This window comes from Microcebus murinus, chromosome 7 (genome assembly GCF_040939455.1).
Source record: "Microcebus murinus isolate Inina chromosome 7, M.murinus_Inina_mat1.0, whole genome shotgun sequence".
NCBI classification, from domain to species: domain Eukaryota; kingdom Metazoa; phylum Chordata; class Mammalia; order Primates; family Cheirogaleidae; genus Microcebus; species Microcebus murinus.
Window position 1 is genome coordinate 3,769,021 of NC_134110.1, and position 24,659 is coordinate 3,793,679.

The 24,659-nt window shown below is 41.5% G+C and overlaps 1 protein-coding gene across 1 annotated transcript in view; it reads right to left on the bottom strand.

Moving 5' to 3' along the window:
• Positions 1-4,343: 4,343 nt before the first annotated feature.
• Positions 4,344-24,659, bottom strand: part of PDE8A (phosphodiesterase 8A) — a 120,016-nt gene continuing 99,700 nt past the window's right edge. The window contains exons 17-22 of the mRNA XM_012763248.3: positions 23,812-24,010; positions 21,206-21,423; positions 19,708-19,840; positions 16,879-17,046; positions 6,701-6,830; positions 4,344-5,594 (exon numbers count right to left, since the gene is read on the bottom strand). Coding sequence (XP_012618702.2) covers positions 5,488-5,594; positions 6,701-6,830; positions 16,879-17,046; positions 19,708-19,840; positions 21,206-21,423; positions 23,812-24,010 — 955 coding nt within the window. The 3' untranslated portion in view covers positions 4,344-5,487. The remainder of the gene's footprint in view (positions 5,595-6,700; positions 6,831-16,878; positions 17,047-19,707; positions 19,841-21,205; positions 21,424-23,811; positions 24,011-24,659) is intronic.

The window sequence follows — 24,659 nt, forward strand, 5'->3', positions numbered from 1 at the left end:
TCTTGACTGGGTTTCCTGGAAGGTCTCCCTAAACCACACCTCAGAGCTGGGCTGCCAAGGTGGCTGCTGTGGCTCCAGAGCCTTGTTGGTTCCACCACAATGAGGAAGCCACCATGACAGCTGCCGGGTCTGGAATGCCATTTCTGATATCAGAATTGATGCCCCTTTATGGACCTTGCTGTTCTCCATTTATGACTCAGTCAGTTCTAAATCAGAGTCTTGGACAAATAAGCATCTGACAGGTGAACCTAAGTTAGATATGCAAACCTAGGCACACGAGGGTTTGGAGGAAGAGCTTTCACCTTTCCACTTCGTGTGTGTACCAGGAGGCTAGGCAGTATTGCACAAGCCAATTCTCAGTATTTGCAAACTTTGTGAATATTTTAATGTTCCTACTATTAATTTTTATATGAACAGTGTATTTTAACTACTCAAAAAATGTACACACATTTTGTTATAGTGCAACTTTGCCTTTTTATTCAATATTCTTAAGCTTTTTCCCTAGTTAATATCTGTAGCTTGACTTCATTCTTTTAAACTGCTGTGGAGCTCCTGTAGTAGTTATTTGTGGCTGTGTAACAAATTACCTCAAAACTTACTGCCTTAAAACACTTATCATCTCTGTTTCTGTGGGTCAGGAGTCGAATTCAGGTGTGGCTTAGCTGGGTACTGTGGCTCAGATTCTCCAACGGGCTGTCATCAAGGTGTCTGCTGGAGAAGGCTCATCTACGCGTGACTGGGGCAGGATCTGCTTCCAGTTCACTCACGCGGTTGCTGGCAGGACTCGGTTCCTTGCCGGCTGCGGGCCGCCCTTAGTTCCTTGCCACGTGGGCCTCTCCACAGGCCACTCACAACACGGCAGCTTGCTTTATCAGAGCAAGCAAGCAAGAACAAACTGCTGTCACCATCTGTAATAGGTTGAATAGTCGCCCCCCCCAACCTCAAAAGGTGACCTCATTTGGAAATAGGGTCTTTGCGGATACAATCAGTTAAAGATTGTGGGATGAAACCATTCTGGACTTGGGGTGGGCCATAAATTCAATGACCAGTATCGTTGTAAGAAGGGGAGAGGACAGAGACACATGTGGAGATGTGCAGGGCATGGAAGCAATGTGAAGATGGAGACAGGGATTGGAAAGATCCATTTACCAGCCAAGGAATGCAAGGGCTGCTGGCAGTAACCAGGAGCTAAGAGTGAGGCCCAGGATGGTTCTGTTTTCTCCATCGGAGGCTACAGAAGGAACCAACCCTGTTGCCACCTTGAGTTCAGACTTATGGTTCCAGGAAACATAGAGAATAAGTTCTTTAGCCAAATCTTGGACGTGCCATTCCATCACTTTTGCCATATTCTAAGATACTAGGTTCGGCCCAAGACAGTGAATACTGGGTGGGGTGGGGGAAGGACCAATGGGGGAACCATTTTAGAAACTGTCTACCACAATATGCCATTATCTGGATAATTTCTTTATCCATTCTACTAAGGACATTTAGGTTGTTTCCACTTTTTCACTTTAACAAAATTCTAGAGCGAATATTCTTGAACATGCTCGCTTGCAAGTTTCTCTAGGATCTAAAAATGAACCGCGGAATTGAGGAACTTCAGTAGACATTTCCAATTTGCTCTCCAAAGTGGTCGTACCAAGCTCATATTCCTACCATTGATGTTTGAAAATTCATTTTCTCATACCCTCATCAATACTTGGTATGGTCAGATTTTAAAACTTTTGTTAATCTGAAGAGTTTAAAATATCTTGTTTTGGCCAGGTGTGGTGGCTCACACCTATAATCCTAGCACTCTGGGAGGCCTAGGCGGGAAGCTCGCACCAGGTCTGGAGTTCGAGACCAGCCTGAGCAAGAGGGAGACCCTGTCTCTACTAAAAATAGAAAGAAATTAATTGGCCAACTAAAAACATATAGAAAAAATTAGCCGGGCGTGGTGGCACATGCCTGTAGTCCCAGCTACTCGGGAGGCTGAGGCAGAAGGATCGCTTGAGCCAGGAGTTTGAGGTTGCTGTGAGCTAGGCTGACGCCACAGCACTCTAACCCTGGCAATAGAGTAAGACTCTGAAAACAAAAAAAACCCAAAAAACTTGTTTTTCCCTTATTGGTTTATAGGCATCTTTTATATATTCTACATGTGAATGCTTTGTTAATGCTATAGGCCATCTCCAAATCTATGGCATGCTTTTTATCTTTTGTTATATAGAATTTCTAATTTGTGGATACTTCTTTTAAGCTTTTGGTGTCATTTTAAAAATGGTTTCCACATTCAAACATCAAAACAATATTTTTTCACATATAGATCTTTAATCTAGAATTGATATTGTATGTTACGAGTTTCTTTTGTACATATTTCTGCCATTGTCCTAAGTCATGTATTTTCTTTTACCATTTGTCTTTTATTGGTTGCATTAGTCATTTTATTTCTTTTTGCTTTCCTTTTAGTGATTTTAAATTCTATATTTTTATTCCTTTGACAATTACTCTGAACTTTATCCATGTTGAATGTCTAAAGCAAATAGCTTGTTTTGTCTGTCTGCTTCTCTCCACTCCTAATTATGTCATTGTTATTGTTTTCCATATTTGATATACTTAATTTTTTCTAGGTGTTTACCAATCTTTGTTCCCATTGCTTTCTGCAACTTACCTGTACTCACTGGGTTCATTTTATAGATGTGCATCTATCAGTATTTCTTGACACAGGGGTCAGTTGGTAATTAAGTCTGTCCATATTTCTGAAACTTATCTTTATTTTACCTTCACTTGTGAATGACACTTTAGTTAGGTATGTAATTCTAGATTGAAAATTTTCTTCAGTATTTGAAAATGTTACTTCTTTTTCTTCTGGTTGTTGCAGATGAGAAGTGTGGTGGCCTTACTCTTGTTCCTTTGTAAGTGATTTGTCTTTTCTCACACCTTTTGAGTTTTTTCTCTTTGTGCTCAATGTTTAGTTTTGCTGTGTTGTGTGGATTCTTTCTGTTATAGCACTTAGAATTCAATGGGCCTTTTCTGAGGATGTCTGTCACATCATGGAGTCTCAGTATACTGCCTCCCCCAGTTGTTCTCCCAATGAGACCTCCTAATTAGATGCATTTTTAAGCATTTTATTCTACTCTCATATTTTAACTTTTTTGCATATTTTCCACTTTTATATCACTGTGCTATATTCTAAATGAGTTGCTTAATTGTCTTCCTATTTATTAATTCCCTCTTCAGTTATGTCTGGCCTTCTGTTAAACCTATATATAACTGAGGTTTTCTGTTTCAGTGACTATATTCTTCCTATCTAGAACATCTATTAATATGGTTTTTTCAAATCTATGTATTTGAAACTTTTTAAAATAGTTTAAAAATACATAGTTTAAAAATAAACTATCTTGCTTTGCCTTATAGTTTCTATTGTTTCTTTTATCTATTTATTTTTTATGAAGACAGGGTCTCACTCTATTGCCCAGGCTAGAGGGCTATGGCATCAACCTAGCTCACTGCAACCTCAAACTCCTGGGCTCAAGCAATCCTCCTGCCTCAGCCTCCAGAGTAGCTGGGACTATAGGTGTGAGCCACCATGTCCAGCTAATTCTTCTACTTTTTGTAGAGATGGGGTCTTGCTCTTGCCCAGGCTGATCTCAAACTCCCGGCCTCAAGAAATCCTCCCACCTCAGCCTCCCAGAATACTAGGATTACAGGTGTGAGCCACTGCACCTGGCCTCCTTTTATCTCTGTAAAAACGTTAAGCATACTTTTCTTAAAGTCTCTTTCAGATTATTTGATTATTACTGGCTCTTGGTGGTGCAGATTCCATATGTTGCATGTACTGCTCTCTCTACCTTGAGATGGTTGGGTTCCTTGGGTGGTTCATTTCCTTTTCTTTCTTGGTACCTGGTGGAAGGCACAGAGCTTTCTTACCAGATCAGGACACAACTGTTATCTTAGTTAAATATCTTCACACAGGAAAAAGCACCCTGTTTCCTTAGATAAAGATCCCCTGAAGGCCTTGCCCTGTGGCCTTCTAGGTGTCCTGACATCTCTGAATGGGGGTCAGAGACCGAGGACCCATCCCTGAGAGCCCCTCTGCCAGCTCCAGTGCCTGGTATCGCTGAACACCCATTCAGAGGTACCAGGTGGTGGATTAAAGTTAGTTCAGGGGATTTTTCAATATATTCATCTGGCCCTGTGTGACCTTGGAAAAGTCATTTAACTACTAGGAGAAAAAGATTAAATATTGTTATAAAGCAAAACTCAAAAAAAGATAACACATGATGTCTTAAAAACAAATAGTTTAATTTCATTTTTATCTGGAAAGAAAATACAAGTTTAAAATGAAATGACAAACACTATGAAATGTCATCAAGTGTCATTTTTTATGGTATTATGCTTATTCAAATTGTGAAGATATAGAACCATTATAAATTTCTAGAATCAAAGATTCCCACTGCAGATGAAAAGAGGCTGGTTATAAAATGTCAATTGATTAAATATTCCATTTTTGTTCTTCGTTTTTATAGGGAATATTTTATAGAAAAAGTATAAAATAAGGCAGACTTTTGGAAATTCAATTATAAAACTTTAAGAAAAAATGTTAAGTTCCAATTTTTCTTTGCAAACCAAGAAGAGTGTAATTTTACCTTGGGGAGTCACCAGTGAAGATGAGATGGCTAGAGTGGTTTCAGAGCCCTGGGTTCTCTCAGGGAAGCAGCTTTCTCCTTCAGCTCTGCAGACTAAGACCCACCAGCAGGAACAGCTTCTTCCAATCAGCCTCAATCAGGAGAGTTTAACATATACAAATATTTCTATAGTGCAGTAAAAAATGTCACTTTATATTTTAATTTGCATTAGGAAAATAAGTCTGTATCCAAGTAACACACACTTAATGAATATGAGTCGTGTAAATTTGGTCGTGGCATCTGAAGTTGGCTTTGGCTTTGAAGTATTTTTAAATTCATAGAAAACATTGAACTTCTAATAAAATAAATAAAACATTTTAACAATTGATATTAATAATCAACTTCAAAGTTTCTTTTTATGTTTCACTTGCTACTCAATTTTAAAAGAGAAGTCACTTTCAGTAGTGTTTCAAAGTGAGTGATTGCACCTTCTATGACGTGGAAAAGTTCCGATTGCCATCAGCTGTTCTTAAGTCTGAACATAATTGAGAGAAATTGTTTGTAAGAAGATATTCTCTGTTGCTGGCAAGAAATCCATCAATACCTTTTGCAGGGGCTCTCCAGACCTCATGTTTTAAAGAAAGCTGATGAAAACCATGGTTCTCATGTGCCTTTCTGAAGAGCTCAGGCTCAAGCTACAGTGGCCAAGTCTCACTTTGTAGCAATGGCATTGGATGGTGGCTGCAGAAGTTCACTGATGTCCCTTATGTGCTTTTCACAGGCTCTGCATACTGGGGGACAATTCTGCCTAATACTGAAAGGACCAAGGAACTCTGGCTGCCCCTTGGAATTCCAAATGACCAGAGGGACAAAGCGTCCCACACTATTCGGGAGGTGGTCGGAGGCCCCGCAACTTCATTTCGTCCAGTCCTTGCCAGTATTTGAAGTTGTTGTCAAGATGCTGCATTAGATCAGGCAGTTCTATGAAGGCTGGAGAAAAAGACGAGAATGCAACATCTTTTCACAGCCTCGGTTTACAGGGTTAGGCTTTCTAATGAGAGCATTTTAAGGAAGAGGGACAGACGACGTAGGTATTTGCATAATGCTAAGAAGACCTGGGCAAACACACCCGGAAACCCGAATGAACGTGGTTTACTGAAGTTAAATCCTGTACTCAATGCCAGCACCTCCCCTGTGGCTGACCTGTCGGCTGGTGACTTTGGTAAGTAAGACAGAAGGCAGCTACTCTGCTTAATTACCATGAACCAGCACCTCTGGGCTTAAGGTGTCAGGAAACACCGTATGGCAGGGCGGGGCCAGACCCTGACGGGCTCTTCCGTGCTCCCCCACTTCCCGCTGCCGCGCCTCACATACCCATCTCCTTCCCCAGGTCCGCATGGAGGAGATGGGGCCAGGAGAGGCCTGAGTCTGGTCTCAGTTGCAGATGCTGTACGCTACAGAGCTTGCAGTTTGTCCCCAAAGCCACAGCTCTTTCCACTGCCTCAATTCTCCCCAACCACACACCCTGTTCTCACCGCAGAGCACCCTACGCCCCTGTGACAGGGACTGCATCTGAGCCAGAGCCCCTGCCCACAGGTGCAGCCTGCGGGACACAAGATGCCCAGGTAACTCTAGTGGGATCGTCTTCTCTGATCACCTTTTATTTGACAGGCTCCTCTGTCCCACCTGAAGGTGAGAGTAGAGTGACGTGCCTCAGTGAGGGACACCAGCACCCTCTGGTCTGGTACAGAGTGAGGCCCGGGAGAAGCTAGGGACAGTAGATGGCACAGGGCTTGCGTAGAGACACTGGGTTTTGGAGTCAGTGCTACGGGTTTGGAACCCTCGCCCCTTTGCTGCTAGCTATGGGAGCCCAAGTTCAGTTCCCGCACCTGTAAAACAGGTGCGAAGATGCTGGCACCCGGGGGCTTGTTAATGAGCAAATGCACAAAGAACACCCGGCTCTCAGGGGCCCTCATTTCTTCTCTCCCACTTGAAAGTCTAATCCCCAAATCATATTCTAGAGTCTAATGTACTATCTGCTATTTAATATCCAGTTCCTCGTTATTTAAAAGAGAACATGCTGTAAGAGTTCTTACCGTCCCAAGCATCGAACATGTCCGTGATGAAGTAGTCAATGAAGGAGATCTGGGATTTGGGGATGCTGCAGGTATTTCTGTCAAAAACCGGCATCACCACAGGCAAGTCCTGCTGCTTCTCCTCATCAGTCTGCAAAGCAGAAAAGGTCACGGTCACGAGCCCCCGCCCCCGGCTCTGCCCCACATGGGGGCAGCCCCTGACTGGGCTGGTGACCAGGAGCTGATGGCAGCACTGGCCACGCAAACCAGACCTGCTACCAGAGGCCAAGCTAGTCTCAGAGTGGGGACGACTCCATGTCATGCCGGGAGACCTGAGGACACCCCACCCAGACAATGTTTTCAACATCTGGAAGCCTCCAAGCTCCTCAGGTAAGATCCCAGAGAGGATGTGTGGTTAGCTTCTGTTGCTCCTGTCGACCTAAAGAAAGAAACTGAGGCAAAATTAAGATAGAAAGTTTATGTGGGCCAAGGTTAAGGACAGCTTCCTGGCAAACCCTGGGAAATGTTCCGGAGAATAAAGAAGAGGTTGTCATTATAAAAGCTGTTCATCAGGAATTTTTATTGGTTTACAGAAATGACATTGATTAATGATGGGCTCTGTCTTACTGGATTTCAAGGTGTGAATTACGTATCCAGCACATGGCACTGGTAGGCTAATTTATGGCTACTGGTGGCAACACTTAGTCTAGAGTCTGTATAGCTTACTTAGTTCAAGGGGGATGAGATGTGGCTCCTATCACATGTTGTCACATTTAAATGCCTCTCTTGGCCTGATAATAAAGGGTGCTCGAATTCCTCAGAGAAGTTTCTTTTCTTTCACACTCCCATCACGGCCCAGCCATCTCCCACGCAGGAAAAGCCTGGAGTGCCCCACAGTAGTGAGAGGGGAAAGGCCCCTGCATCAGAGAAGAGCCCGATGGCCGCTTCTCACCTATGGCTGGATTTATTTTATAAAAGGTTATAAACACCCTTGAGATCCTGGAGGCTAAAAAAAAAAGCTGAAGTTGAGAAGCGTTTTTTGTGTACTTTAGTCACACTCTTCCAGAACATCTTCAGGATTCCAGAGAGACTTGTAAAAACTGCAAACATAATTAAGACCCTGGGGGAAAGGGCAAGTTTATCTTGAAGGATACCAGGATGTTTAAGGTTTCACTTTCACCCATGGGTCCCGGAGAAAAGGGTGAGGCGAGGCCCCAGGGCAGCTGGGGACTGGAAGGGCGTCACTCAAGGGGGTCTGAGGGTAGGCAGCTAGAGTCGCTGTGAGACCCCCGGGGCAGCCAGCGCTGGGAGCCTTGGTCAGACAGTGGGGTGGACGACAGGGTGAGCACAAGGTCAAATACTCTGGGAGGGAGCTGGGGGCGAGATCTGGGCCCTGTGGGGAGGACCCCAGCACGTGTGTTGGCCAGGTGAGGACACGGCGGCTGCTGTGCTGCGCACACTCCCCTGGGGCCAGGTGTGGTGAGGACGATGAGGAAGAGTGGCTGTCTACACAGAAGAAAAACAGAGTGACTGACTTAAGGAAGCCCAGCATGGGTGCAGGAGTTGGTTCCATGGGAGAAGCTGGGGCAGGAGAACTTTCCGAAGTGGCGCAGCGTTCTCCGTAGGGTCTGGGAATGGGGGTGTGTGAAAGTTCTTAGCAAGGAGCCATGGAGTGACACTTGGGGCTCTACTGGCCATTTGGGGGAGGCAGAAGTGCTGTTCTGAGTGTAACAGACATAACTTGTGAGTGCCCAACACTGGGACAGGAGTTCCGGTGTTTAGCAAGACCAAAAGAAAGCCCTCTCTCAGGGCTGCCTGCCCCACCCCCCAATGTTCATGAGGGCAAACCAGGGTCCCTCCTCTGTTCCGTCCCTCTTCTATCCTGCTGAGGCCTGGCTACTGCCCGAGGGGCTGCAGGGACTCAGCCTGCTGTGACTCGAGCTGCTCCGGCGACCGGTTGGCAGTTATGGCCACTCTGCCCCATGCAGACATTATTCCTGGCAGTGACGATGACTCTGCAGCTTTCTCCCAGGCTCTCTCCACTTGAGGACAGGAAGTAAACTCTGGAGGTTCTCCTGGGATGGGACTGCTCCTCACACACTGCTCAGAGGTGAGTGTTGATGGTGCTGGGGACAAGCCAGTGAGAGCCCTGTGCCCAGGCCAGAAGCAGAGTCTGGGAGGCGTGGAAGCCAGGATTCATGTGCTCAGGTAAGAGGAGTGGGGAGCCCCCGCTCGGCCTGAGCCTCTGTCGGCCACAGGCTGGCAGCGCCCCCTGCCATGAGTCTGCGCCATGGCGTGCAGGGAAAGCCCCAGGGTGGGCACTTTCCTGGTCATGCTGGACACTGAACCAGCTCTCTAGGCAGCCACAGTAGAGGCTCAGTCATTTCTGGATTGGAGGCTTTTCTGTGTGTGCTGCTCTCAGGACCTGCCCTGTCTATCCAGATGGACGCAGCTGGCTGGTTCAAGGTCAGTGCTCTTTGGCCGAATATGACAAGTGCATGGAGCTTCCAGGTCCCCAATTCTCTCCATTGAGGTACACTGTGGCCCATGCCCTCGTCTGGGTCACCATGTTAACATGTTTGTATGCTGCCTGAAGAACTAACTCATCTTTGTTTTGCCTAATTTGGCTTCCCAGGCGGCAAAGCAATGACTATGACGTGGGAAAGCTGTAGGGGATGACTGACATGCAGACAGCTGGGGGAAAGGTATGGGCAGAGTTATATAATAGAGCATCTACGACCCTGCAGAGAAGCTGGGACAAGCAGCTGTGCATATAGGGGAATTAAGGTCACATGTAGCCCCAAGCAAGGCATGCTCAGAAAAGACCCGAGAATACGTGCTTTTGTGCTGGGCTAACCCCAAAGCTCAGGGCTCGTCTGCAAAGACTGAGAGAGCAGCTATTTTTTTAAATGTCCAATTTTCAACAAAAATTTACAAAGATACAAAGAAAGTGGAAAACATGACCCATTCAAAGTCGAAGAAAAGATAATGGCAGAAACTGTCCCTTAAAGAAGTACAGACACCGGGCTTACTAAAGGAAATCAGGAAAATGACAGATGCATACAATGAAGATATCAACAGAGGTAGGAATTATAAAAAGTAACTGAACAGAAATTCTGAGGCCTAAAAATATAAGAAATGAATTGAAAACTTCACCAGAAGGGTTCAACTTCAGATTTGGACAGAAGAATTAGCAAACTTGAAAACAAGACATCTGAAATGATCAAGTCTGAGGAAAAGGAAAGTAAACAGACCCTAATAGACTTTATACATATTATGAGTCCTGAGAGGGAGAAAGGGACAGATTATTTGAAGAAATAATAGCTGAAAACTGCCATAATTTGAAGAAAGACATGAATCTACAACTCCAAGTAGGCTAAACCCAAAGAGAACAATGCTGAGATACATTATAACTAAATAGTCAAAACTCAAGGAGAATATTGAAAGGAGCAAGAGAAAAGTGACTTGTCACACAAAAGAGATAGTAAGATCACACAATGATTTCTCAACAGAAACCTTAAAGGCCATGAAATAATAAACTGAAAATTCTCTATCTGGCAAACTGTCCTCTAAAAAAGAGGGTGGGCTAAGCACAGTAGCTCATGCAAAGGGAGTGCTTTAGGCTGAAATGAAAGGAAACTAGACAGTGACTTGAAGTCATGTGAAGATCTCTGGTCAAGGCTAATATAGGGAAAAATATAAAAAGCATTATAATTTTGATTTGTAACTCTACTTTTAATTTTCTGCAGAATTTAGAAGAAAAAATATATAACAAAGTAGACTGGGGAGATAGAGCTGCATAGGAGTTTGTATATGCAATTAATGTTAAGTTGGAATCAATTTGAAACAAATTGTTATAACTTTAAGATGTTGTATGTAATCTCTATGGTATACAAAAAGAAAGTATCTATAGAATATTCACAAAGGAAAACAAGAAGGGAATCAAAATGTATCACTACAAAATATCAAATAAGCACAAAGGAAGGCAGTAATGGAGGAAATGAGAGACAAAAAAGCTATATGACATACAGAAAACAAATAACAAAAGGCAAAATAAGTCTTCCAGTAATTATCTTAACTGTAAACAGATTAAACTCACCAATTAAAAGGCAAAGACTGGCAGAATGGATAAAAAGCATGTGATCCAACTACATTCCTCTCTAAGAGACTCATTTATAAGTTGAAAGGATGGAAAAAGCAGCACCATGAACAATTGTATGCCTATATGATGGACAAATTCCTGGAAACATATAATTTACCAGGACTGAATCATGAATGGAGAATCTGAAAAGAGCTATGACTAATGAGATTGAATCAGAAAAGTGCAGGACTACATAGATGGCTACACTGGTAAAGTTTACCAAACATTTAGAGAGGAATTAATGCCAACCACTTTCATATTCTTTCAAAAAATTGAGGGGGGAACACTTCCTATGATGTCAGCATTATCCTAAAAGATAAAGACACCATAAGAAACTATAGACCAATATCCCTTCTGAATACTGATGCAAAAATCCTCAATAAAATGATAGTAAACCAAATTTAGCAGCATATTAATGGATTAATGACCATTAATTAAATGGAATTTATTCCTGGAATCTAAGAATGGTTCTACATATGAAAATCAATGTAACATATCACATGAAAAGAATAAGGGGGCCGGGCGCTGTGGCTCACGCCTGTAATCCTAGCTCTTGGGAGGCCGAGGCGGGCGGATTGCTCAAGGTCAGGAGTTCGAAACCAGCCTGAGCAAGAGCGAGACCCCGTCTCTACTATAAATAGAAAGAAATTAATTGGCCAACTGATATATATATAAAAAATTAGCCGGGCATGGTGGCGCATGCCTGTAGTCCCAGCGACCCGGGAGGCTGAGGCAGAAGGATCACTCGAGCCCAGGAGTTTGAGGTTGCTGTGAGCTAGGCTGACGCCACGGCACTCACTCTAGCCTGGGCAACAAAGTGAGACTCTGTCTCAAAAAAAAAAAAGAATAAGGAAACCAACACGGGATCTAAAATGCTATATTTTATGTTATGTAAGTTCTACCATAAAAAAAGGAAAAAAGGAACTGATAAATTGCTTCCTAAAGTGACTGTAGCATTTTTATACATCTATCACTGATATTAATTCTAGTTGCTCTAAACCGTCACCAACATTTGGTGTTGTCAGTCTTTGTAATTTTTAGGCATTCTGCTGGGTGTGTAGAGGCATTTCATTTTGGTTTTAATTTGAATTTCCCTGATGACTAATGATCAGCATTTTTTCATGTGCTTATTGGCTTTTCATGATAGCTTCTTTTGTGAAGTATCTGTGAAAATATTTGACCATTTTGTCTTTTTATAATTGAGATGTTCTTTATATATTCTGGAGATATAGTCCTTTGTTAGATATGACTTATATATTTTCCTCCAGTATATAGCTTGCTTTTACTCATTTTCCTAACTGTATTAGAATGAGTACTTTTTGAATTCTGAGGAAGTCTAATTTATCAAATTTTCTTTTTATGGCTGTTGCTTTTTCTGTATTTAAGAAATCTTTGTCTATTTCCAAGTAATTGTGAAGATATTCTGCTATGGTTTTCTCTAAACACTTTATAGTTTTAGCATTTTTGTTTAGGTCTACATACATTGTGAATTGATATTTCTCTATGGTATGAGATAGAAGGAGCTAAAGTTCATTGTTTTTTTTTGTTGTTGTTTTGTTTTGTTTTTGCAGAGGGATATTCAATTATCCAACATCACTTGCTAAAAAAATTTTATATTCCCCATTGACTGTAGATATGTGGTCTGTTTCTGGGATTTCTATTCTGTTCCACAGATGTACTTATTGTCTTGATTATTGTAAGTTTTAAAGCCAAATAGGCTGTCTTCCAATTTTTTGTTTTTCAAGTTTGCTTTGCTTATTTAAGGTCCTTCACATTTTCCTATACAATTTAGAATCAGTTTGTCAATTTCTGCAAAAAAAAAAAAGCCTGCTGGGATTTTGATTGAGATTGCTTTGAATTGATATGTTAATCTGTGGAGAACTCAATGTTAACATTTGAGTTTTCCAATATATGAGCATGGTATGCCTTCCCATTTATTCAGTTGTTAAAACACAAAACATTGTTGAGAAATTAAGTAATTTTTGTCTTTTATCACTATTATAAATAGGATTGTGTTTTTAGTTTCATTTTCTGATTATTGCTGGTATATAAAATACAACTGATGTAACTAAATAAAATCCATTTATTAACGATAGTAATTGTTTTATACATTCTTTAGAATTTTCTGTACAAAATCATGTCATCTGCAAACAGAAATACACGTCATACTTTCTGTTCATCATACCTCTTTCTCTCCCTTGCCTGTTGTAGTGACGAGGATTGCCAATACAGTGTGGAACAGGAGTGGTAAGAATGGGCACCCTCACGTTTGCAGTCTTAGGGAGAATGTATTCAGTATCTCACCCTCAAATAAAATGTTAGCTGTATGTTTTTGTAGATGCCCACCTTTTAAGTTCCCTTCTATTCCTAATTTGCTAAGAGTTTTTATGATAAATGGATGTTGAATTTTGTCAAATGCTTTTTTTCTGCAGTTACAGAAATAATCTTATGGTTTTTCTCTTTTATTCAATTAGTATGGTGAATTATAATTGATTTTTTTTCAATTATTAAACTCAACTCTACATTCCTAGGAAAAACACTAGTTGGTGATGATATTATCTTTTTTATATATTGCTTAATTATCTCTACATCTGTGTTTATGAGGATAATAGATTCTATAATCTTATTAAACCTGACAAAGACAAAAGTCCTCATCAAATGAGTTGGGAAGTGTTCCTTTCTCCTATATTTTCTGATAAAATTTGTAACACTGACATTATTTATTCCTTTGATAGAATTCCTCAGTTTTCTTTTGTGGGAAAGTTTTTGATGAAGAATTTCTTTAACATAAGTTTAGCCAGGGTTATTGTTTCATTTTGTCAGTTTAGTAGTTTTAAGAAATTTTTCCACTGAAGTTGTCAAATTTGTTGCTGTAATGTTCATAATTTTTTATTAACCTTTTAATGTGAGATTTGTGATAATCCCTCTTTCATTCCTAATATTGGTCATTTGTGTTATCTGTCTCTTGATTAGCTATATTTACCAATTTTGTTAATCTTGTTAAAGATCAACTTTTGGCTTTGTTAATTTTTTTTTTTACAGGTAGTGTTCTATTTCATTTTTTGCTTTTATATTATTTCTTTCCTTCTACTTACTTTGGGTTTACTTTATCTTTTTCTAGTTTCTTAAGGTAAAAATCTACATTATTAATTTTAGGCTTTTTTCCTAAATAATAAACTAAAATTATAAATCTCCCTCTAAGCACTGTTTTAGGTTTGATCCATGATTTTGATATATTTTTCATTATCATTTAATTATAATATCCCTTGTTATTGACCCATGGATTATTTAGAAGTTGTTCAATTTCCAGATATTTGGTGTTTTCCTAGATATCTTATTATTGATTTCTGATTTAATTGCATTATGGTCAGAGAACATATTGATTTCAATCCTTCTAAATTTATTGAAACTTTTAGTAGCCTAGTATATGATCTATTGTCGTGAAAGTATTATGTGTAAAGACTGTATATTCTGCAGACAGAGTGTAGTATTCCATAAATATTAAGTAATGTAAGGTGGTTGATGGTGGTGTTAGCATTATGTGTATCTTCACTGGTATTAATGTGGTGGTTTTATCAGTTGCTGAAAGGGGGTGCTAAAATAGCTATGTCTGTCTGTCTCTGATTCTGTCAACTTTGCTTCATTTATTTTGAAGCTCTGTTATTATTGTATATATTTATGATTATTATGTCTCCATACAGAACTCTTTTATCATTATGGAGTAACCTGCTTTATCTCTGGTAATATCCTGTCTTGATGTATATTATGTCTGAAATTAACATGGCCATTCCAGTCTTTTTGTGCTTACAATATGCATGATATCTTTTCCTGTCCATTTACTTTGAAAGAAATATCTGTTCTTTATATTTTAAATGTCTTTTGTAGACTGCATGTATTTGAGTATCTTTTTTAAAAATAATCTATCGTGATGAACTTTTTTAATTGGAGTGTTTAGCTCACTACCATTTAATGGAAGTATTGATATTAGTTAGAGCTCCAATTTTACTATTTATTTGTCCTTTTGGTTTCTCTGTTTCTCCTTTCCTGTCTTCTTTGTATTAATATATTTTGTAATTCCATTATAATAATTCTATTGGCTTTAAGTTACAATGACTGCTCTAGGGAATACAATATATATTATTCACTTTTGAGTCGACTGAACTAACATTATATTACTTTATGTGAAAGGTAGAAAAGTTGGACCTGTGCAGGCCCATTTTCTTTTTTTTTTGAGACAGAGTCTCACTTTGTTGTCCAGGCTAGAGTGAGTGCCGTGGCGTCAGCCTAGCTCACAGCAACCTCAAACTCCTGGGCTCAAGCGATCCTCCTGCCTCAGCCTCCTGAGTCGCTGGGACTACAGGCATGCGCCACCATGCCTGGCTAATTTTTTATATATATATCAGTTGGCCAATTAATTTCTTTCTATTTATAGTAGAGACGGGGTCTCGCTCTTGCTCAGGCTGGTTTCAAACTCCTGACCTTGAGCAATCCGCCCGCCTCGGCCTCCCAAGAGCTAGGATTATAGGCGTGAGCCACAGCGCCCGGCCTTGCAGGCCCATTTTCTTTCCCTTATCCTTTTTTTTTTGAGCCAGAGTGTCCCTTTGTTGCCCAGGCTAGAGTGACTGCCGTGGCATCAGCCTAGCTCACAGCAACCTCAATCTCCTGGGCTCAAGTGATCCTACTGCCTCAGCCTCCCGAGTAGCTGAGACTACAGGCATGCGCCACCATGCCCGGCTAATTTTTTGTATAGATATATATTAGTTGGTCAATTAATTTCTTTCTATTTTTAGTAGAGACGGGGTCTTGCTCAGGCTGGTTTCGAATTCCTGGCCTCAAGCAATCCGCCTGCCTCGGTCTCCCAGAGTGCTAGGATTATAGGCGTGAGCCACCACACCTGGCCTTTCCCTTAACATTATGGCTGTCATATATCTTACTGTTTTATACGTTATACATCCTACATGTATTTATAGAAATTCAGAGAACAAAAAGGTCTTGTAGTTACCAAGGTGTTTACCATTTTTGGTGCTTTTCATTCCTTCTTGAATATCCAGGTTTGCATCTGATACATTTTCTTTCAGCCTTAATTATTTTCTTTAGCATTTCTTGTATTGTAGGTTTCCTGGTGATGAATTCTAGTAGTTCTTCCTTATCTGAGAATATGTTTATTTTGTCTTAATTTTTAAAGGATATTTTCACTGGATACAGAATTCTGGGTTGACAGTTTTCTCCTAATAGCACTTTAAAGATGTTGTTCTAGTGTGTTCTAGCCTTCATTGTTTGTGACAGGAAGTCAGAGGACAAGAGAATTATTGTTTTAAGATTTTTCTCTTTCTCTTTGGCTTGCTAGCTGCTTGACTATGACATGCCGACATGAGTTAGGGTTCACTGGGCTTCATCTGTATATGTACGTCTTCCACCAAACCTGGAAAAATGTCAGTCAAGATATTTTCTAATTTTTTTTCTGCCCTAGGATAATTTTCTCCTACTTAGAACACAAAGGTAGATGACTCCTTTAAGGTGCTTTTAGGAGAAAGTTGTGTCACCCCAGGATTCTACAGCCTGCAAAAATGAAGGCAAAATAAACATTCTCAGGTATGGAAAAACATTCATTACTAGCAAACATGCAATACAAAAAATGTTCCAGGACAGAACTTCACCTAGAACTCAATTTCCTAGTTTTAAGTCCATTACCTTTTTTTTTTTTGTTTCCCTTTTGAGACAGGGTCTCACTCTGTCACCCAGGTTGGAGTGCAGTGGGATGATCATAGCTCACTGTAACCTTGACCTCTTTTACTCAACTGATCCTGCCAACTCAGCCTCCCAAGTGGCAAGGACTATAGGTGTGCACCACTATGCTCAGCTAATTTTTCTTATACTTTAGCAGAGACGGGATCTCGCTATATTGCCCAGGCTGGTCTCAAACTCCTGGGCTCAACTGATCCTCCCACCTTAGCCTCCAAAGTGCTGGGATTACAGGTATGAACCATCACACCTGGCCCCATTACCTCTTATGGTTTCTCTTTCCCTCCCTCTCGAAACTTAAGAGGCAGCATCTTACCTGAGAAAAATACTCTTCTGAAATACGTGCAGCCCACTCGATACAGGACTCCAGGGGTCTGCAGGGATTGGACACATCAGCGCACTTAATCAGCATTCGTTTGATTAGAGTCCGGTTCTCTGGAGTCCTGAGCATAGAGTTTATGGCTTCCTGATTTTTTTTAGTTTCCTAAAACATAAGTAGGAATCAAAATGGATCCCCTGGGGCCAAGCCCTCTCCTACTGGTGTGGCCCCACTGTAAACACAAACATTGTACTGGCTGGAGTCTACGAGTTAAGGGTCTCGCAAAACAGTGCTGAGGACATGTTAAGCATTGTACTTAGACTCTTGCTGTACACAGGGGAAACCGAGGCCCTGTGAGATTTCAGCAGGACCCAGGAGGGGAGGGTAGCCCTGGGAGCTGGAGTATCTGCCCCACCCCTTTCCTTGCTGTTTTCTCTTCCTCTCACTCAATCTTTCTAATAGTTGCCCTTTTTCTTCCCCTGTTCCACTCTCTCACTTTCTCCTTTGGTAAGAACTCAGACTGATTTTATCTTTAGAATATATTTTATATACATATAAAAATATATTATATGGAAATCTCATCTATATAATAATTTACTTAAAAAGAATATGAACTGAAAAAAATTTCTCTGCCCTCACAACAAATGGGCTCTTGTGGTCCACCAAGGTTCTTGCTGCTCACAACCCAATCCTCATCCAACCCTGTGATAGGTGTGATCTTGGGAATTAGCCTTCAGGGTTCCAAATTATGTCAGGTATGATCATGTCTGATATTCCCTTACATTGCCCTGCTTGTTTATTTCCCGGAGTGCAGTGTAGTGGCATCAACATAGCTCGGACTACAGATGCGTGCCACCATGCCCAGCTATTTTCTATTTTTTATTTGTTTTGTAGAGATGAGGGTCTCACTATATTAGTCAGGCTGGTCTGGAACTCCTGGCCTCAAGCCATCCTCTTTTCTCAGACTCCCCAAAATTTTGATGTATAAAGAACTTGATTTTGATCTGTATTCATAAGATCTTATGATAAGCATGAAAAGTATTTGTTATTACATTTTATAAACAAGGACACCAGGATTCAGTGAAATGAGTTGTCCAAAGCTACACAGCTGAGTCAGGATAAGAACTTAAGTGCTGCCTTTAATCCCGGCTACCTTCCATTCACAGTGCCACGTGTCTGTGTCACAAGGAGCCCCACTGGATATGGATTCTCAATCCATGATGTCACTGACCCTCCAGCTGTAGGCCCTCTGAAGGGAATTCAGGTGAGGGGAGAGAATACTGGGGCAGAGTAATGACAAAGCAAGTCTCTCCAATCTGATTCATGGAGTTAGTCATGTGATTTCAATGTGCAATAACAGTTGTCTTCAGGCCTGATGGTCCCATCTCAATGGAAACAGATCTGCCATCCAGATGGGCAAGCAGTGTCCTGAGAATGGGCCCTGGAAAGTACCAGAATGACTACTCCTGGCTCCAGTTTCCCCTGCTGACCCTTCTTTCTTCAGAGCTGTTGGTACTGCTGGGTGTGACTGCAGGTTGGTGCTGCCAGTCTGGAAGTTATTCTTTCATGTTCCTCTGCCCTGACCCACTGGATATGGTTTTCCAGTCTCTCAGAAAGAACCCCACATACTGACAACAGACACGAGGAACGTGACTGTTAAGTGGAACAGAGGACTCAGCTAAGCCTGGGGTCTGCCCAGACTGATGGAGGCAGCCAAGTCTGTGAGGTATGTGGTTTCCTTCTGTGGCACGGGGTCAACTAGGACCTGTGGCCAGGCGACAATCAGTCCTATCCGGAATGACAGGGCAGGAGCGAATGAAAGAAGCTGGTGTGGGCACTTCTGCACTGAAAGTCCTTGGAAAGGGAGTAAGGTCAGGGGTAGGCCGACAGACTGGGAGAACAGGGAAAGGTGAAGGATTAGAGTTCTCAAGAGGTTGCAACATCAGGTTAAACCAGAGCGAAGTGTCAGGGGTAACATGCCACTATAGAAAGCCAACAAGTAGACAAAGGCCCTTACCAAAGAAATGAGTTGCATAAGTAAAATGCAGTTAGAAGTCAAGGAATTGGGATCCTAGCCTAAGTCATCCCTGTGTGTGGCAAATGCCTCAGGGTGGTGACAGGAGCTGGGGAGGAAGGTGGTGGAGAAGACTGGGAAGCTGCATGGGCCTCAAAGGAAGGGAGTTCACGAAAAAAATGCATTCTCCAGGCTACTGACCTCACAATAAATCCAGCCTAACAGGTACCAGTTATCAAGTACCAGGCCCATCAATCCCGGGCCTTCAGATTTATTACCCCTGATCTACAATATGGAAATGGTGGAGTAGAGCTGAGATGGGGGTTCAGGTCTGTCTGCTTCCTCAGCTGGGGCCTCCCGCCTGGCGAGAGGTTTAATGTTTTTCTTGCCAGGCACCTGTCATGGACTCCATTCTTCAAACGCAGACATAAGGGGCAACAACATTGTCACAAGGTCTTTCCCGACCCCCACTTTCCTGTGACATGTGGACCAATTAGTTGCTGCTACCATGAAACGTGCCTAGTGGAGTGACTGCTGAGAGACCTCAAGGGTTCCAACTAGTCCTACAATGTCCAAGAAAGGTGGAGGACGTTTGGGAGAGAAGTGCAGGTTTACCCCAAATTTGACTTTCTCTTCGAGTTTTTGCATCTATTTAATTTTTTTTCTGCCAAGTTTTTACACTTAAAACTTAAATTCAATGAGCCCACTGAGGGAACCCTTCTGTGGCCTGTATCCTACCCCACGTGTTTCCACAACTAGTAGGCACAGGGACCCCCTAAGCACAGGTTCTCTCTGCAGTAAGTGTCCCTTACCTCACTTTCTTCTAGCGCTGCCAAGGGTTTGTTGATGCTGTTGACAAATTTGTTAACATGCTCGAAGTGCTTTGTCATTTCTGTGGCTAGGACCATGTCAATGATCCCCTGGCGCAGTGTCCGATAGTCATTCCTGTTTCAAACAACAAATCAGAGGCTGCTGCAGATGACTTATCCAGACAGGCACTCCTGAAAACAATCTGTTACCCAGGTAGGTGTCCGGTGCAGCTGTGTAAGTCTAAAGCCATTGAGAGCTGCAAGGCCCACTTTGCAAGAACGTGGAATTATAGCTGAGTGTCTAGTTCGTTAGCAAGGAGAACCTGCCACGGGCAAGACTTTATAGCTGTAATGCTTATCTTATTGTCATTCTATAGTATGATACATATAGGTCTTAGAATAAAATAAGATAGAATGTAGTAGGGGTGAACAAAGCCAGTTCTCTTAATGAAGATGGAGCTCTGGGTTATAAAGACTGCACCCCACACGAAGGTACCTTAAGACCCAACAATTTTAGTGCCCAGAGAACTTTGAGAGCAGACTTTCTGATAACCACGAAAATAACAGGGAGCACTTGATACCTTTTCCTCTAGCCTTTGCTTTTGTTTTAGCATTTTAAAAAATTCATATTTTTGAAGAGGCAATTCAAAATTTGAAAGGTATAAAAAACTATGAAAAAAGACTCTATTCAACTCCTTTTCTGCTGTCATCCAATTCCTTTCCCTGGAAAGTTAGCAGGGTCTTGTGTAGTTTTCCATTGATAACTGATGTATCTATAAGCAAATATGAATAAAAACAACTTATACCTCTGAAATCCTAGAACACAATATAAGGGAGTTTTGTAAAATCGGGAATCCCCTTTTAAAAAACTTTCTTTATAAAATCCAAATTAATCAGTATTTCTTCAACTGCTATTCACTAAGTTCCTACTCTGTACTGGACACTGTGCTAGACACTGAGGGTACAGTGATAAACAAAAGACATGACACCTGTGACTGTGAAGAGCTTAAGAATCTAATCAGACACTGAACAAGTAATTATTTTATAAAAATGTGATATGTGCTATGAAGGAACCTGGAACTGAATAATTAGAGGGTTTAACTTAGTGTGAGAGCTCAAGGATGGCTTCCCCAAGAAAGTGACATGTAAACAGAGACAATGACAAGGAAAGGTTTGCTGGGCAAGGAGGGCAGAGTGGAGTGGTCCAGGTAGAGCTGTAAGATGTCTACATCTTCTGTGACTGAACCTTGAAAACATGTAAATTGGTAAATCTATAAAAGTGGACCAGTGGTTGCCTAGGGCTAGGGAAGCTGAAGGGGAATGGAAAAGGACTGCTTATAAATTTGAGATTTTCTTGAGAGGGTAATAAAAATGTTCTCAAGCTGACTGTAAATATACTAAAAACTACTATACGCTTTAAATGGGTAAACTGTATAACATGTGAATTATCTCAATAAAATTTAAAAAAGAGACCAACCTGCTTCCTAATTGTTGTTCTTACCTCTCCATGTTTTTAAAGATATTGCATTTATCATCTCCCATGGTGAGCTGGAAGGCCAAGGCCGCGTGGTGGCTCTCCAGCACAGCGATGTCATTGTACAGAATGGCCAGCTCGCTGCCAGCGTTGCACAGGAAGGAGCTGGTTCTCCCAGGGTGATCGACATCGTGAATGGTGGCTGCAATGAGTGCAGCAGCCTCGTCCATTGGATCTAAAGTTTCCTGAAAACAAGAGGGCTTTTGAAAACTGGGGCATGACATGAAGGAAAAGAAGCCTTCTGTATAGTTTTCTTTCTCACCTAGTACTTTACACTAAGAATATTTCAGATTTCTAAGAAAAGCATACTGTGTGAGCAAATCCGGTTTTCCTATCCACTCTGAAATAGTTATATGTTTATTAGGAAACAACTGATTCTCAAAGTCTCACACAAGTTAAGGACTTACCAAAATATAGTGTGTCTGAGTCACTTCCTCTAAACCCATCACATAAAAAAGTCTTTAGTCTGAGATACTTAGACCAACATAAACTAATATTACTAAATAAAAGAAAGTAATTTTTAAAAATATGTATCGTATTAACTGGGGACTGGTCTAATTTCCTCCCCCCTTTTAGTGCTGTATCTGTCAGGCTGATGTCAGTTTTATGAGTGTGATGAAAAAGATGTAAAATTTCAAGGATGGCTTCCCCAAGGAAGTGACATGTAAACAGAGACAATGACAAGGAAAGGTTTGCTGGGCAAGGAGGGCAGAAAATTTCCATCTTTTTCAAGGCTCTGAAAGGGTTTATGCAACATGGAAAGACTCCTTAACGCACTAAATAACTCATCTGTCCATCTGGGTCAGGCACCAGATTAATTTATCATTAATTTGAAGAAATTAATGATAATTTAAAAATTACTAGAACTACTTCCATGGTATTGGCTTCTCTTGGTTTTCTACTTCTTACATCAATTTCATTTTAAACATTCTTTTTCTCTAAAAAAAAAATCATAAGCCTTTAAATATTTTATTGCCTTCATTCTATAGGTTTTGATATATAGGTTTCTCATTTTGTTGTTTTCTAAATAATCTGTCATTTTGGTTTAATTTCTTTGTTGATCCCCAAATCATTCAAAATATTTTTTCATTTATAGTAGACATTTTTTATTCAACTGTTAATTATTGAATTCTAGTTCTGTTGTATTAGAAAATATAGCCTATGAACTTCTGAAGTTTATTGACACATTCACTGTGTCCTAAAATAAGACTATTTTGGGGAATATTCTATGGACACTTGAGAAGAACATGTATATCTAATAATCAGCCAGGTTAATTTATTTAAATTGATCTAAATTAAAATTCATTAATTTTAACTTTAATTGGGTAAATGGCAAGTGAATTACATTTCAATAAATACTTTTAAAAATTAAGTTAGCTCTATGAATATATATTTGTATATTATTAAGTAGTTCAAAAGCAATAAATAACAGCAAAAGTTGGGTTCTTTATATGTGGAGCCACAATGATGGGCCTTGCCACTTACTTTCATAATTTACAAAGCAGTCCCATCTGGACGCTGACTCTACCTCCAGTCTTGGTCTTTCTCTGAGAAGGTTTGCCCTTTAGGGTGAGCAATGAACACGTGTTCAATCCCTCCATGTCATCTTTGCTCTGTCCCACTTCCAGAGGAGGCAGTGCGACTGGGAAGCGCTCGCCCTGGCCCTGCCTGGCTGCAGCCATGCTTGGTCCCAGGCAAGGGAGCAGTGCGCCAATGGCAGAAGCGTCAGAAACTAAAGTGGTTTTTGCTCTGGCCCAAATGTGGCCTGTGTGTCTGGGGTGCAGGGGAGGAAACGATGAGAGAGGAGCTGATTACTGAGGCAACTGTGGAGAACTGTAGAGTTTTAAAGTTTAAATCCTGCAGGAGGTGGGAAGCTGTTGCTGAGAATGACAATGGTCAGATGTGCTACTTCAGAAAGATTGCATTGGCAGCAATGTGAGGAGGGCAGATAGCAGTTCTAGTGTGGAACTGTCTAGATGAGAAAGGATGGGGGCCCTCTCTGGGATAGCAGCAGGGGTACTACGAAGAGATGACTCTGAGAACATTTAGAGGCGACAGTAGGCAAGTCAGATGATCAAACAGATGTTGGGGTTAAGGATGAGTCCTGGTTTCTGACTTGAGTATCTGCTTGGATGTTGGAACCCTGGACCAGGTAGACAACCCTGGGAGGGAGCAGTGATACGGGCAAGGATGATGAACTTGGACTCAGACCTTCATGGACTTTGAGATATAGGTAGGGGCCTTACGATGGAAATATTCAACAGTTACTTGGCTGCACTAGTCTGTAGGTTCAGAGTGAGACCCCAAGAAGAAGAGCCCTATCTTGTCCTTGCTGGCTTTCTCCCTAGGGACCAAATCCTGCTTCTTTTACTCCCATGGAATGGCTGGGATTATGTCATGAATTAACATATCAATTCCCCAAAGCTACAGTGCAGCCTCCTGCCTGCCTGTGTGACCTCACCCTTCCTGTGCCAGGCTGCAAACATGATCACACATCTCTTGGTGGAAGCAGAAACACTGTGTTCTCCCCGCTGCTCCTGCCCATTAAACATGGAGTGCAAACACCAGCTCACCTTTATTCTCTCCTTGGAGAGAAAATAGGCAGTGGCATGAAGCACATCAGCAGAATGTGTAGAATTGTGGTAGGGATTAGAAGAATGATAATTGGCTTCAATAATTTGCAACCACGATCTCAGCGTTGACTCGGAGCAGTTTAAGAATTCACAGATTCCAAAGCGAGCAAATATTTTGAGACCAAGATAAATCAAAGGCCTGTAGAGAAAAACATCCACAATATTAAAACAAAGCAAAGAAGCAGGCAAAGCATTCCAATCCCTGAACAGGCTCAGATCCGACAAGCAAATCTAAGCCGGACTTCAGCAAGTACAGGACAGCAAAGTGGAGATTGCTTGGGCTGTACTGACCTCTTCCTGTGGTAGCCACCAACTCTGGTGGAGTCCACATCCACTTCCTGCCCTTAGGGGACCAAGCTGCACAGGTGAGAGCTGGCTGTCTACAGCTGCTCTGGCTTCAGCCCCCTTTTGGGGCTCCCCATTTACTGGGGGAAGTTTGCTCATTCTGCTCTGATTCAAATTCCTATTTGCACTACTAGATTCCTCAAAAATAATCCCTTTTTCAGGCTAAACTTGTACCACTTTGAACCCAATCCTCTCCTGTGGACTTGCTGGATCTATGTCACTGGCCACATGTCCTGCCTAGAAGAACATAACATTTCCTGAGAACTGCATATAAGCTAGATAATGCCACAAGTCATGTAATTTTCTCGATAGTCTGCAGACAGGCATCACAGTATGAAGGGGTTTTCCCTGAGAAGGTGACCAACTGGCCACCAAGTTAGGCCCTTCCTTGAGAAGTCACCTTGACCCAGTATCTGGCCTTAGGCTTGGAAGGTCAAGAAACT